This window comes from Leuciscus leuciscus (assembly GCF_965113295.1).
Source record: "Leuciscus leuciscus genome assembly, chromosome: 5".
Classification (NCBI taxonomy): domain Eukaryota; kingdom Metazoa; phylum Chordata; class Actinopteri; order Cypriniformes; family Leuciscidae; genus Leuciscus; species Leuciscus leuciscus.
The window spans coordinates 31,768,753-31,783,117 of NC_138729.1; the positions used below are offsets into that span (position 1 = coordinate 31,768,753).

At 35.9% G+C, this 14,365-nt stretch overlaps 1 protein-coding gene across 3 annotated transcripts; it reads left to right on the top strand.

Moving 5' to 3' along the window:
• Positions 1–7,549, top strand: LOC309498581 (putative global transcription activator SNF2L2). Of its 3 annotated transcripts, none has more exons than XM_082169371.1 (6): positions 1–2,288; positions 4,485–4,753; positions 4,986–5,091; positions 5,445–5,546; positions 6,202–6,334; positions 6,576–7,549. In XM_082169371.1, exons 1-6 carry the CDS (start codon positions 2,205–2,207, stop codon positions 6,716–6,718), a joined length of 837 nt encoding a protein of 278 aa, XP_082025497.1. In that variant the 5' UTR covers positions 1–2,204; the 3' UTR covers positions 6,719–7,549. The 3 variants fall into 3 exon arrangements, with proteins under 3 accessions (XP_082025497.1, XP_082025499.1, XP_082025498.1); XM_082169373.1 differs by having other exon boundaries at positions 1,229–2,288; positions 4,482–4,753; XM_082169372.1 differs by having other exon boundaries at positions 1,300–2,288; positions 4,524–4,753.
• Positions 7,550–14,365: the final 6,816 nt, after the last annotated feature.

Here is a 14,365-nt window from a genome sequence, read left to right on the forward strand (position 1 = left end):
CAAATGAAATCCTATGTGATATTAATGCATTCAGCTGCATAATGACAGTCTGCACCCATTTTTGAGGTTAGACAATAATGTTTGCAATTGTTAACATGATAAAAGAGATTCTTCACAAAATGAAGGCCACTTTTCTTTAAGAATAAGGAGAGAATAACAAATGTAAAAAGGACAACAGCTGATATTCAGTGCTTGTTATGTAGAATAGTTCAGCTGTACTGAAAGGGAAAATAGATGGCTGTCAGATAAAAGACAGCACACAATATCTTGTGGTGAGAAATGAATTTAGAAGGCTGCATTAATTGAGGTTAGGTTAGAAGATTACTTTTTTGTCTTTTGTGTAACATGACGTCTTACATGCATGTTTTTGTGTCAGAGTACAGACACAGGATACATCACTTATATACTGTAGATGCATGCATGTAATTACATTAACTTCATTGCATCTCTTATTTTAGTTCATTTTAGTGGATTTTAGCTCATTTTTATGTAGCTCATTGTGTTTGAGAATGTTCAGCTCAGTGTGTCTGTACGACAAAGTGTGTGTCTGTGTTTTGTGATGAAATGCTATAGCATTACAGCTCAGTGCGGTCTGCAGCCAGTAAAACGTGGTGTTGCCATAGTAACCGCCTGAGATGTTTTACCGAAATGCCCTTGTCGACCTGATAGCAAAACATGCATATGAAATGTAAAATTATGACAGCATGTGATCATACCACAGCACACTAATAATCTGCTCTTCCATGGTCAAACAACATTTAAATACTTCTCAGAAGCTTGTCAGATATTTGATTACATTTGATAAACTTATTTGATCAATTAAACAATGGCTTCTATAATGAAGCTGTTGCCATGGCAAATATACATGAACAATGTTGCATCTTAAAACTGCATCTTATTTTAAATGGACACTTGAGAGGCACATTTCATTCATGAAAATGATGGAGAATAGTAAAAGCAGGAATATAACTCCATACAGGGATCTCCGATGGCAGATGGCAATGTCACCTCATAGGAAAGGTTGGCAATTTTTTAAAACTGAACTTTCATAATAAATTTAAAATCAGTTTACAAAATAGCACACGACATTATGTAGAGTGGATATTACTTACTATTATAACCTATGCTTGTAAAAAGTTTATTTGCTGTTATACTATACTGCTAAGATTAATTTCTAGTAGAAATATGCTAAACACGTGGTCAATTTTTTTTATTGGTGTGTGTGACCCTGACACAAATTTATCAGCTTTAACTCAAGGTCTGTTTTGTCTATTTCAATGATCTACTGCTTATTATTTATTTAGTTATTGATAAACAGACTTGAGTGAATAAAAATGCTTAACATCTCATTTCAGAACATTTTCACAGCCGTCCCAATTCAGGCACAGCATTACATCTCTCAGGTCTGACATCAACCGATCATATTTGACCAAGAATAGAATTCTATATATGACACTGCTGACCCCCTACAATAATACTGCATACAAATAATGAAGTATAAGGCATGACTTTGAGCTGAATGTGAAGCTAATTTATAAGTTAAAGGTCTCAATTCTCAATGGGAAGCAGACAGAAACAGTTATGTTTTAGACTATCTGGTAATATTTATTGCCCCAAATGATTTCACCAGAATCTCTATGCTCTTTTATGTTTTAAAAGCTACCAGACGCGGATACAAACATGCCATTAGCCAGTGTGTGTGTGTGTGTGTGTGTGTGTGTGTGTGTGTGTGTGTGTGTTTGAGAGTGTGTGCAACACAATATTAACTACCCTGGAATCCTCACAAGATGTCAGAAAAGCTTGCAAAAAACCATCTGCATACAGCATAAAAATGGAGCCCGGTTCTTTTAACAGAGGGGCGTTTAAAAAAGACTGAACAAGAGCATAAAAGAAAGGGAGAGGGGAAAAGGAAAAAAGGAAAAGAAACCAGATTGCGACAGTCGATATTAAAACATGCAGTGAGTGAGAGAGAAAAGGAGAGAGAGAGGGGGGGAGAGAGAGAGGAAAACGAGCTGCAGGCCTTTCCACGGGGACAAACTAACAGAAAGGCTTCTCGCAGTTCTCCTTTCTCTCTCTCTCTTTCTCTTTCTTTCTGCTCTCTCTCTCTCCCTCTCTCTCAACATCCTAACGGCAATTGATTTGTGTATGAAAAGCTGGGCGCTTTTCGCCCCCCTTTTGGGCTGTGCGTTTTGAGTGATCAGCTGATGAAGAGACTGGCTGCGCGCTGCAATGCTGGTTTGCTAATTCTCTCTCCTCCAGACTGGAGCCAGCCTGGAGACCACAGTCAGGTAAATCGCCCTCTTGCTTTCTCTCTCTCACTCACTCTCTCACCCTCTCTCTCTCTCCTTCTCACTTGCTCTCTCTCTCCTGCATAGAGCACACAATCACACCAGGCTTCAGCACATGGGCACACAGACAGAAAGTGAGAGAGGGAATGTGTGTGTGTGTGTGTGTAGGTGTGATCTGTGTCTGCTGAAGGAAAACATTGCCCAGACAAATCGGTTGTGAGCGTCCTGACACCTCTTTTTTTCTTTCTAGAGGTTATGGGAACAGGCTTGTGTAGTGTAACAAGGTTTTTTTTTTTTTTTTTTTTTGCATGTTGCACCAAATATAGACTTTTCTGAATGTGCTTTTTGCAAACACCCTGCATGTTTTGTGTGCAGCGGTTCAGTTGTGCGCCTGTGCATGCAAGCGTGTGTGTGTGTGTGTGTGTGTGCATTCTGCATTCCATTATTATGCTGTTGATTATTAGGCCTCCTTCCTTCCACATGGTCCCCTGGGGTACGTGTGAATAAATGCTTTCCGTGTGTTTCTCTGCGCTCTCGCGCTTTCACATTTCTCTTACGCCCGTGTTGAGGATGTTTGCATGAAATGCTCGCGTACTGTGAGGGGCTGTTCTCTCACTTCAGTACATTTGCGTATTGTTTTTTCTGATTTCTTTGCATTTTAAGTATTTGAGAGCGTTCTGTGTGCGTGTGTGTGTGTTTGATGTAGACATCAATGGATGGCGCTGCCCGCATAGCGTCATACTCAGAATTCATATTTTCATCCCTCTCACATGCTCTCTGCGCCAGCACTTGCTACGGCAGGAATATCACTGCACTTTAATTGCCTTTGTGTAAAACACAGACTCGGCAGCGCGCGCGCGCACGCACACACACACAGTGAATTATGCTTTTGCTTATTCTCACACGTGAGGCGTGTGCATGTTCATAAGCGGCGGCGTGGAGCCTCGTCTCGTGTTTACTGGAACACGTTCAGTGGACGCTGTGTATGCCATGGTGAAGTAATGTCAGGCGGAGATGGGCATTGTCGTAAACGTCAATCATTTCATTCACAATGGAAGTGAAGTTCAGTGTACCAGCATCTCTTGCCTCCCCCAAAACCCGTGTGTTGTACAGAACTCGTAATAGATTGCTAACTAAGTGATGCTTTATCAAATTTAAATGGAGGTTAGAGGGGACTGAAGATTGAAGGCAATTTGGACCTGGAAGTGGTCGGATGAAAGGCCAGAAAGTTTATTAAACTGCTTAGTTATTTAACTATCTTGGTTTGTTTTTTATATTTACTCAAATAAAGATTATTTTATTCACAGCTGTGGTTCCGTGATGAAGCTTTTAACATTAAACCTTTCCATTACACAAAAGGTTCTTATTAACATGTTCTGAAAACTTCTTTGGTTAACCAAAAATAGTTATTCTATGGTATTCGCTGCAAAAAGAAAATTCCCTTTTGGAAACAATTTTTATGCGTGTTAAAATGGACCAATGCAAATATCCTAACCCCTGCAAACTTCTACATGTTCATAGTGCATGAATTGCCAGAAAATCTTTCAACTGTGTTATTTGTGGTAATCCATGTCATAATGTTGATGGCACAAAGCTAACCAAACACGGAATTTAAATGAACTTCTGCCATGATTATTAATCCCTCCATATGTCTTAAGAATATAGGCCTACTGTAATGAGTTGGAAATTCACATGCACCATGCATTTAATAAAAATTCGCACAATAATGTCCCGAATAGCTCTTACGTGCATTATATCCTAGAATTTTAGAAATCGTGTCCTAAACTGTAACTCAGTAGCTATTTACTTTGCATTTGTTAATGCATTAGGTACCATGAATGAACAGCCATTTTATTTATTCATTTTGGTTAATTTATACATCTTTATTAAATGTATTATGAAAGAACATGAATTTACAATGAACAGTAAGTAAACAGTCACCTAGATTATTAAATCCTCTATATGAGAATTATTCATTATTTCATACTTATAAAGTGAACCTTATCTAAAAGAAAAATTAACAAAAAATCTCTTTCTTGTTAACTGGCTAACATTAAGCAGGTTATTGAAGAGAATCAAGACAATTCTTAGTTAAAGGTATTCTTTTTATTTTTTTTTTATCTTAGAATGTGCATAGTGAGGATACTTTTCGGTTCCAGTTCATGTCTAAATCCCTATTTCTGTCACACCCAGTAGTGCTCATCAGTGTTCCCATGGATCATGTCTTCTCCTCAGTCTCAGGCTATCCAAAACGGAGTGTCTGAGGTTATGGAGGAGGAAAGCAACTTGAAGAAACGAAAAAGCGATCAACAAGGCAACCAGGGCTCTGAGACTGGTCAGGAGGTGGTGGAGAAAGTAAAAAAGCGACGGGGCCGCCCTCCTGCCGAGAAGCTGCCCCCCAACCCTCCCAAGCTCACAAAACAGATGAACACCATCGTAGACATGGTCATCAACTACAAGGACACGTCAGTACTTAAACACACAGACGTGATCGGTTGTTCTGTTTTTATTTCATGACAAATAAATTGTGACGCTAAAACTTGACGATTTACAAAAGACTTCAACAAAGTTTTGAGTTCATACTTTTTCCCTTTAGTCAGGTCAGTGCACGTGTACTTCAACATGTCAGACAGCACAGTAAAATGCGTAACAGCTCTTTTTTTTGTGCCTTTTCTTGAATACACCTCCGTTCTACAGGTTGGGCCGACAGATCAGTAAAGGTTTTGTCCAGCTGCCGTCAAGAAAAGAGGTGCCAGAGTATTACGAGCTCATCCGCAAGCCAGTCGACTTCAGGAGGATCAGGGTGAACACAAATCTCACCTTCTGCTTCCATCACTCCCTTTTCCACCAGACCATTCTTCACTTTTTTCCATTCTTATCTCCACACTGACACCTCTTTCAGATCAAGAAACACATTGATTTTGCTTTTGTCACACAGGTTGTGTGTTTTTGCTGATTGGGTTTTAGAGTGATATGCAGGAGGCAGAATTTTTACAGGTTCGATAAAAAAAAAAAAAAAAATTGTCATTACTTTAAATGTTCCGAAGGTGTTTGCATTGAAATGGATAAAGCAGGAAATTTATGAATGACTTTTGTTTCTGTCTTCTGCTCTCTTAAACTAATTCCTTTGAATTGATCCTGGTTTTGTTTATGCAGGAGAGAGTGCGTAATCACAAATACCGGTGCATTGCAGACCTGGAAAAGGATATCATGCAGATGTGTCACAACGCTCAGACGTTTAATCTGGAAGGATCTCAGGTGTGCCTGAAGAATATGTTCTTGTGTCATTCATCCTTTAAAAATACTTTCTAAAAACATTTCAAAATCTTTGAATCTCCATGGCAATAATATTTATACCCTGAACTTTTCTCACTTGATTAAAAATACCACATTGATATTTTCACAAAAAAAAAATTATGTTGCAGAAGTTTACACAGATGTTTTATTTACTGTATCTATGACCTTTTGACCTATCTATGTTCCAAACCTGTATACATTTCTTTGTTCTGTTGAACACAAAGGAAGATATTTTAAAGAATGTGACTTCCATCGTATTTTTTCAGTGGAAGTAAATGGTGCCCCAAATTGGCCTGGTTATAAACTTTTTTTGAAAATATCTTCCTTTGTGTTCCGCAGAACAAAGAAATGTATACAGGTTTGGAATAACTTGAGGGTAAGTAAATGATGACAGAAGTTTTGGGTGAACTATCTCTTTAACACTTTTTTTAGAATTCTGTCTAACATGACCATTATGTTAATATTCACATTAAACATTAAAACAATTACTTTAGCAGTTAACAGGTGTGATAAATGGGTCTGAATATTTTTGCAAGGCAAAAAACTGTTTCTATCAGTGAATATAGCGGATGAATTCGGATGTATCGAGATCGTTAAATGTCTCTCTATATCTTAGATCTTTGAGGACTCCATTGTTTTGAAGTCTGTTTTTGAGAGTGCAAGACAGCGAATAGTGGAACTCAGTGAGGAAGACAATGATGCTGTTGGAAGCAGTGAAGCAATTGGTGGCCATCATTTTAATCTAGAGGGTAATTCAAATCGCATGTTTTGCCTTGTCCAGATTGAGATAAAATGCTTATTAAAATATGTGGAAGTTCAGTAATTCTGACGGATGCAAATAGATGATAATCAGTGCAACCCAAAAAAACATAAATGCTTGAAATAGTCTCTCTTTACGACTATGACAAAATCACTCAAATTATTAAGGATAAAGTGTTTAAGGTATCATGTAAAGTAAACATGTTTTTGTCTTAAATGCTTCTGTTTCAGAGACGACAAATCCCAAGCTGGACAAAAAAAAGGAGAAAAATAAAACCAATCCTAGTAATTCCAGCCCAAAGGAGATGGTCACAAACAGTGATGAAGAGATTGGCCAAGAATGTGAGAATAACACAAGAGGACTATTGAATTAGACCCCAAATGACAGCCTCATATATTGTATGCCATTTTAAGAACATTGTGTGGCCATTTCAGTCCAATTTTCCTTGATGTTTCGCTCAAGGATTTGCTCCAAATTTGATCTCCCATTATATCGGTTGCTTTAAACACCTTTATAAAACCCTTTTTATTCTAAAAACAACATTAGTAATGCAGTGCTTCTGCAGTGATACATTTAAAATTGGCATTGTTGTCATGCATTTATATAATGTAAATAAATCATAAACCCAAAATAGATAAAATCATGGTAAAGAAGTTCTGTAAGTTCAGACTGCCTGGAAACGTTCTTTTCCCCCCCAAGGATGGGAAATGGTGGTATGATATTGTATGATTATAAAAAAAAAAATGCATTCAATCTTTTAAGATGCGATAAGCTGTGCTAAATTTTGCAAGCTATTATGTCTCTGTTTCAGAGAATTTTTAATCTGTGGTTTTGTGACTATGAGCACTTTGTCATCATCTCTTTGTACGTTTCCCTTTCCTTCATTACCTGTCAACATCTTTGAGAAAAACAAGTTAAGATTTTTTATCCAGCAGCTTTATCTCTCTTTAGTTTTCACAGGATCATAACTATCTGTACATAGAGGAACTTGGGGCATAATGGCAATGTATTCTTTGGTGACAGATCAGATACTGCCCTCAAAGAGAGGCACCTATTGATGATAAACGCTTGTGTGTTCAGTTTATGATGGATGGCAGAGTTGTGTGTTTGTGGACAGATTCTGACATGAAAATGTATGGGGTTTATATGATGTAAAAGGGCAAAAAGGTTTGAGACATCATCTTGAAATAAACATTTTTATGAAACCACAGGCCTTATGAGGTTCAATTTCTTCTCTTGCTTTGTCGGTAATCAAAATCTGTTTTACGGCAGACTTCAGATTCTTCAAAGCAGGTTTTATAAACTGTGAACTCTAAGTAATACAAAAATACGCTATGAGTTCCTGTTAGTAATTTAGTAATCTGGCTTTCTAACAGTTTTTCTCGATTGCTAACACACTATAACTGATTCAGTTGGCACAGTTTCCCAAACCATTCATTCAGTTCTCAAAACAGAGACACATTTCTCAAAACGTTTAATTCATTTCACCTGTTTTCACACACATTCCAATTTTCTTGATTTCTGCAAAAATCTACACAACATACCCTCCTTTTACACAGATGTAACCATGATCTCATTCATAAAGCACAAACATAACTCAAGCATCACAGTGTGAACTCAAATAGCATACATTTAACCATGAGTAGCCTAAAAATTATAGCAAAACTGATGACGCACAGTATAGAGAATCTCAGGATAATATAAAAAGGGCCAAAGGTGATTGTGCTTTAGTTTAGAAGATGAATCCTAAAAAGAGAGAACTGAAAGAATCATCAACGGGTTTTATACTACATACACATACAGTATAATTACAGTAAACAGTAAATTTTACTATTCTATGTACAGTAAACTGAAGGGTTTCACTTTATTTTGATGGCCCCTTTAACACATTTTTGTTGACTACGTTGCACCATGTCTACTAACTCTCATTAGAGTGTTAGTAGAGTATTAGTAGACTGGTAAAGGGTTAGGGTTAGAATAAATTGACATATAGTGGCAAAGTTACTTATAGTTTGTAGAATGTCTGTTAAGAGTTAGCTAATTCTCTTCAAAAGGGACCAATAAAATAAAGTGTTACCAACTGGAACACGTTCTACACCCTCAAACTCGTGATTGTCAAAATGTATTTGTAGCCAAATTTGTTTTAGGTTTTTTTTACATGTACTATATTAGTAAAAAATAAAAAATATGAATGTATTAAATTAATTTAAGAATGCATCAGTGACATGAATGATAAATAATATATGTATGATCATCATTATTATTAATCATTATTGATGCAAACTTTACATTATATTGTTAAGGTTTTTTTTTATAAATTGATAATTTTATTCAGCATAAAAGATTAAAGAAATGATTAATAATATTAAGTTCTCATAACAGTCTCTCCTATAAAACTAAATTGAGAATTGAGTTTGTCAGTTGGTTGTAAATCTCAGAGCATATGTCAATATAGAATTTGTATAAGGCATCTAACTGTATATTGCCTTTATTTTATGTGCAATCTTCACTTTTGATGCAAACACTCTTTGTATTCTCATCTGCTGGCAGTTAATGCACTTCAAATGGTTTCAGTGCTGATTTGGTTATTGTTAGGGTGAAGCTGACACAAGCACAGAAGATGGCCCTCTCATATTTTAAGCACAGTCCAGGACAGATATTGGTTATTAATGCAGGACTATTTTTTGTTTTTCGCTGCAATTAATGCCCAGAAACGGTGCATGGTTAATGTGATACATAATGTGAAACACTGACAGTTTTGTAAAAAAAATGTTTTTCCTCTGTGACACCTCAGGGCAAGGATGTGCAGTTAGGCCTCGTTTTCTATGTATTGTGCAATATGAAATATAATCCCAGAACAGTTGTTTTTAGGTTAAAAACCTTAATAAGAAGCCGTTTTAACAAATCAGGGTTGGGGGTTGCTAACCTTGTTTACTAAAAAATGATCAGTTAAATTTTTTTAAATGCAGAGACCATGCATGATGGGTAAAGCCTAGAAAAGGTTCAAGAAGAAGAATATGCATGAACCAGGATGCAAAGACTCTCCTAAAATTATTTTAATGATTTCACACACAAAAAAAATGTTTTTTTGTTAAATCAATTTAACATAATATTTTGAGTTTCTCTTGATTAAAATCTCATTCTATTTTGCTTAATTACTTCAAATTACTTTAAGTTAAACCAATAATTATTTTTTTACAATATGAACACTTTATATCCACTTATTGTTTTGTGCGCAATATTTCTATGTAAGGAAAATATTTTTCTTATTAATTGAGATATAAATATATTTGAGCATGTTTGTTATGTATTACAAATATTTTTGGTAATCTAATTAAGTTGCTGTGAGGCATAAATAACATTTGATTATGTTTGTTGAAATTTCTTAATAATTATACTGTTATAGCTAAACCTGCAAACTTTAATTTAGTAGGTTTATTTTTTTATTTTATTTATTTTATCTTATTGGGATATAATAATCAAATTATTATCCTGCATGAACTGTGAAATAGGCTAATTGGCACTGCCAAAAGAATATATTTTTTTAATTTATCATGTTAACAGGCTGCTAGTGGTATAATTACAAAATGTTGGTCTGGTATTATTGCTTAATGACCTGAGCTGTACAGCAGTGGATATGTACAAATTGTACAACAGAGTACAATAGAGTGAAGTCATTAAAATCTAGAGAATAATTTAAGGTTTCAATTAATTCAGGTTAGAACTGGTGAAGCACAGAGGATAAATGAGCGAGTTTGTTAGAGCCATTGTAGCCATTTGTAGTAATTGTACAATTTACAGCCGTTGTTAATAAGGTTTTATTAACCAAAGGTTTTAATGAAGCTGTTGCTTGGATGTTGTAGTACATTTTTATTTGAAATGTATTAAGGGGGATTTTTTTTTTTTTAAATAAGCTGTACATCATCTTCAAATGCAAAAGTTACTCCTTTTCTAATGTTGACATTAATATGTTACTTATGGGTGTTTAGTTTGTTATTCCTTGGGGGGAAAAAATACTTTTCCGAAATGTCTATTTACATTGCTCTGTTCATAATGATTTAAACACATTAGTGATTTAATTAAGCATTTAATATTTGTAAGGCCATTTCAGTGTTACATCACAGAGCATTACGACCAAAAATGATAGAATGGTGCACTTTTAAAAATAAAGGTTATTTTGATATTTTGCCGCACCTGGAACTAAATGGAACTAAGTAATTTTATGGAATCATAATAGACTCCCATGATACCATGCTATAAAACCCCTTTTTTCTAACAATTATTTGTAATTATTTGTATAATGATGAAGAATATTCCACTAGATGGCGCCAACAAACAAAACTTACAGTAGCTCTTTTGTCAGAATCAAATTTGGCCTCAGATGACAAACAAAACCTAAGAATAAACAAACTACTTTCCTGCAGTGAACACTAGTGAGATCAGTTCAAACCAGTGTAACAAAAACCTCTTACTAGGATTTAGGAAAACGTTTGTAGCTCAATGTCTATTACAGTATACAACAAATGAAAGAGTGCATAAACCATAAAATACAACAATGAGCTTGAAAAATGAATTGCAGTACTGTAAAGTGATCTTACAGTTGATGAAAAGCACTCAAAAGAAAAGTTCAAATGCCATAAAATTTAACATGAAGCATGAACTCTGTAAGAATTGATAAATTAGGAAATGCCACAAAATGTCACAATGTGACTGGTACAAATGTCTCATTTCCAAATAAGTAAAACACAAGGTAATAAGGTTTTTAAGAGTTTAAAGATAACTGACATACAATGGAAGGTGATCTCCTGACAAATGGTCACACACCCCCAAAAGGTGCAACCTCTGAATGCAAATTTCTTGTGAAAAAAGGTGAAGTGAAAAAGGTCCTGACTATATAATGAAATGTAGCAAAGGGTTCAGGGCCTTTTCTGTATTTTCAGATTAGCCCGTGAGGCTGAGAGTGAGACCTCTCAGCCTCATGTATTTCTTAATGTTGGGTTGCATCTTTTCTCTTTATTCCAGAGCATTTGATGTTTTGTATCGATTAATCTTTGAATTGATTATGAAATTGGCATGATACATTTACCTGACATAATAAATTGTTACATTTGATTATTCTAACTGACTTTGACATTATTTTCATTAAAGAGTTAAAAGGAATAGTCAAACATTCGCTAACAATTAATGATCCACAGATATCATTAAAACCTTTTCATTTATGGAGTCAGATGAAATAACGAGAAAATACATATTCAAATGTATTGCATTTAATCAAAAAATACTTTGCCTCGAGAAAAGGACATTAACACGTAAAGACCTTCCGCGCTGGTCGGATGCCGGTTTTGGGCCGTTCGAGCGCAAGCTTACAACCTCGCTATGCAACACAATACAGTATACCGTCAATTACAGTAAAAAAAAAGAAAAAAGTTTCTTGGTCTTCTGACAAAATAATTTTTCTGCCTATAATTGCCTATAAATAGCCTAGCTAAATTTGACAATCATGAGTTTGTGGGTGTAGGCTAAAGCGTTCTACAGTAGCCTATACATAAAATAGTAAAATTTCCCTCATACAAAATACTACTGTTTACTGTAATTGCACTGTATGTGTAAGTAGTATAAACCCGTAGATGATTCTTTCAGTTCTCTCTCCAGTGTTAGGATGCATTTTCTAAAGCACATAAACACATGTAAAGCGTTGCTCTGACACACGGGTGAAGATCCAAACGCATCTTCATTGAGGGTAATCCAATCGAAATCCAAAAAACAGTCAAAGGGTCAATAACCATAGGGAAAACAATCCAAATGATAACAGAGTCCAAAACACAGACAAACAGGGAAATCCAGGAAAACAAGGCAGAGTGTCAAAACCATAACACAAGGAAACCTATAGGAACCCAAACAAGACATTGCAATTATTGAGTGGAAACACAGGACTTAAGGCAGAGCTAAACAAGGTAATCACACACAGCTGAACATACCCAGACAACAACATAGTGTCGGCCCAGATCCGGCCCACATCTGGTACACGTGGATTCCACACGGCCCAGATGGGCCGGATCTGGACCAACACTATATTGCTATATGGATAATCACACATAATGAGTCAGGCTATGGCTGCGTTCGAAACCGCATACTTCCCTACTATATAGTAGGGGAAAAGCAGTAGGCGAGCGAACAAGTATGTACGAATCCTTAGTATTCATAAAAGAGTAGGCGAGAATTACCTGGGTGACGAACTAATTCTCGCAAGATTCGGACGTACGTTTACTTATAGTGTGTTCGAATATGCCTACTTTAGTACTTTCCTACTATATAGTAGGAGAAAACAGTAGGTGAAAGGAGTAGTACGTTCGAAACATCGGTATTCATAAAAGAGTAGGCGAGAAGTTCCCGGATGACCTACTGCTTCCGGCCAGATTTTCGAGTTTTCGTCCGATGGATACTTTTCTATCCCAGGAGGCCAGGGGAGATATGCATCATGATCGAACATCACGGAGATCATGCATTTGCTGAACTACTGTAGAGTAGCCTAAACTTTTTAACTGTTGAAGGTGTAAAGGACAGTATAGTATAGTTGTGATTTTGCTGTAAAAACATGTTTTATTATGTATAGCTAACAGGGGAGCTCCAGTAAGCACACGTACGTCTCTAAAGTCATTTTACATAGACAAAATAAGCGTCTTTAAGATGTAACGTTATATGGTTATTTACATCTGAAAGAAAAATCTTCTATAAGTATTGCGGATGAGCACATCACAATATGAAACAGGCCTAGACATCTGAGTGATGAATGTGTGCTATTATGTAGGATAATTCACTGTTGTCAACACTGCTTACATTAGACAAATGTGCTGTAAGTAAAGTAAATAAACAAATCTATAAAGTAACTAAACAAGTTATCTATTGTATTTGTCCCTTAACACTGTTGATAAATTGAGGAACATTTAAGTTGGATAAAAAGTGAGTTAACACATCAGTAACAAGCTCAACATGTAAATGTAGTATTGAGGTCATAAATCACAGAGGTAACGTGAATCATGTCTGGATGTTACAGGGACAGATGAACAGATGTGTGTTTATCCAGTGGAGAGTGGCTCATGAGGCTGAATGCTGCCATCAAAGGCTTTGAGTAAGTATACTACAAAAATGGATAACAAAATCTATTAAATATAAAGTTGTAGTTTATTTTAATTATTGTAATTTCAAACAGAGATATTACAACACTTTTCAGATTCTTGATTTCCTTGGATTTGCTGCAGATCTTTTGTGGTGGAGCAGGAACTGCAAGGAAAGATGATGGCAGCATTTGTGTGTGTGTGTGTGTGTGTGTGGGGGGGATTTAGGGATTTTACTCAAATATAAAGTATGTTACTTTTGATACAGAAATCAAATGACATTGTGCTGTTAAAATGACTGCTTTTGTATAATGTTTGTGCATTTTTGTAGGATCTGAAATCTCTGCAGGCTGGTGTGAGCACTGAGGATGAGGAGCCCAGAGCTGAATCCTGGAAATGGTGCCATGGATGAGACCCTCCATCACTCCACCTGCTCTTATTGCCTCGGATTGTGAAGCACAGCGCAGCACGCAACCACCTCCGGCAAGAAGGCACGGCTCACCTCTGGCGGTCGGCTGATTCATCAGAATAAAGCCGTAGAATGGGAACCTCTGTGTTGAGATGGCAGTAGGATGTGGGGTTCAGCACCTGTAAATACATGATTGTAGTTTATAGAAAATATGTAAATAAAGCTTTGTTTCATGCGTTGTTGACTTGTATATGCATTTGTTTATTGTGATGGTTACTTTTATTTGTTCTTTTACTAATTTATTCATGTTTCTTATTGTTGTAAAAAATTATGCATTTTTTGTTATTTATAAGCCTGATGGATGAAACGAGAGGAAAATTCAACAAGAAAAAGAGGAATTTTTTTGGATATAAAATAAAGAAATTAACAACATATTCAAGAGATGACGATTTTGGGGTTTCTTAATAAAAAATGATATCGTTATAAGGATAAAACT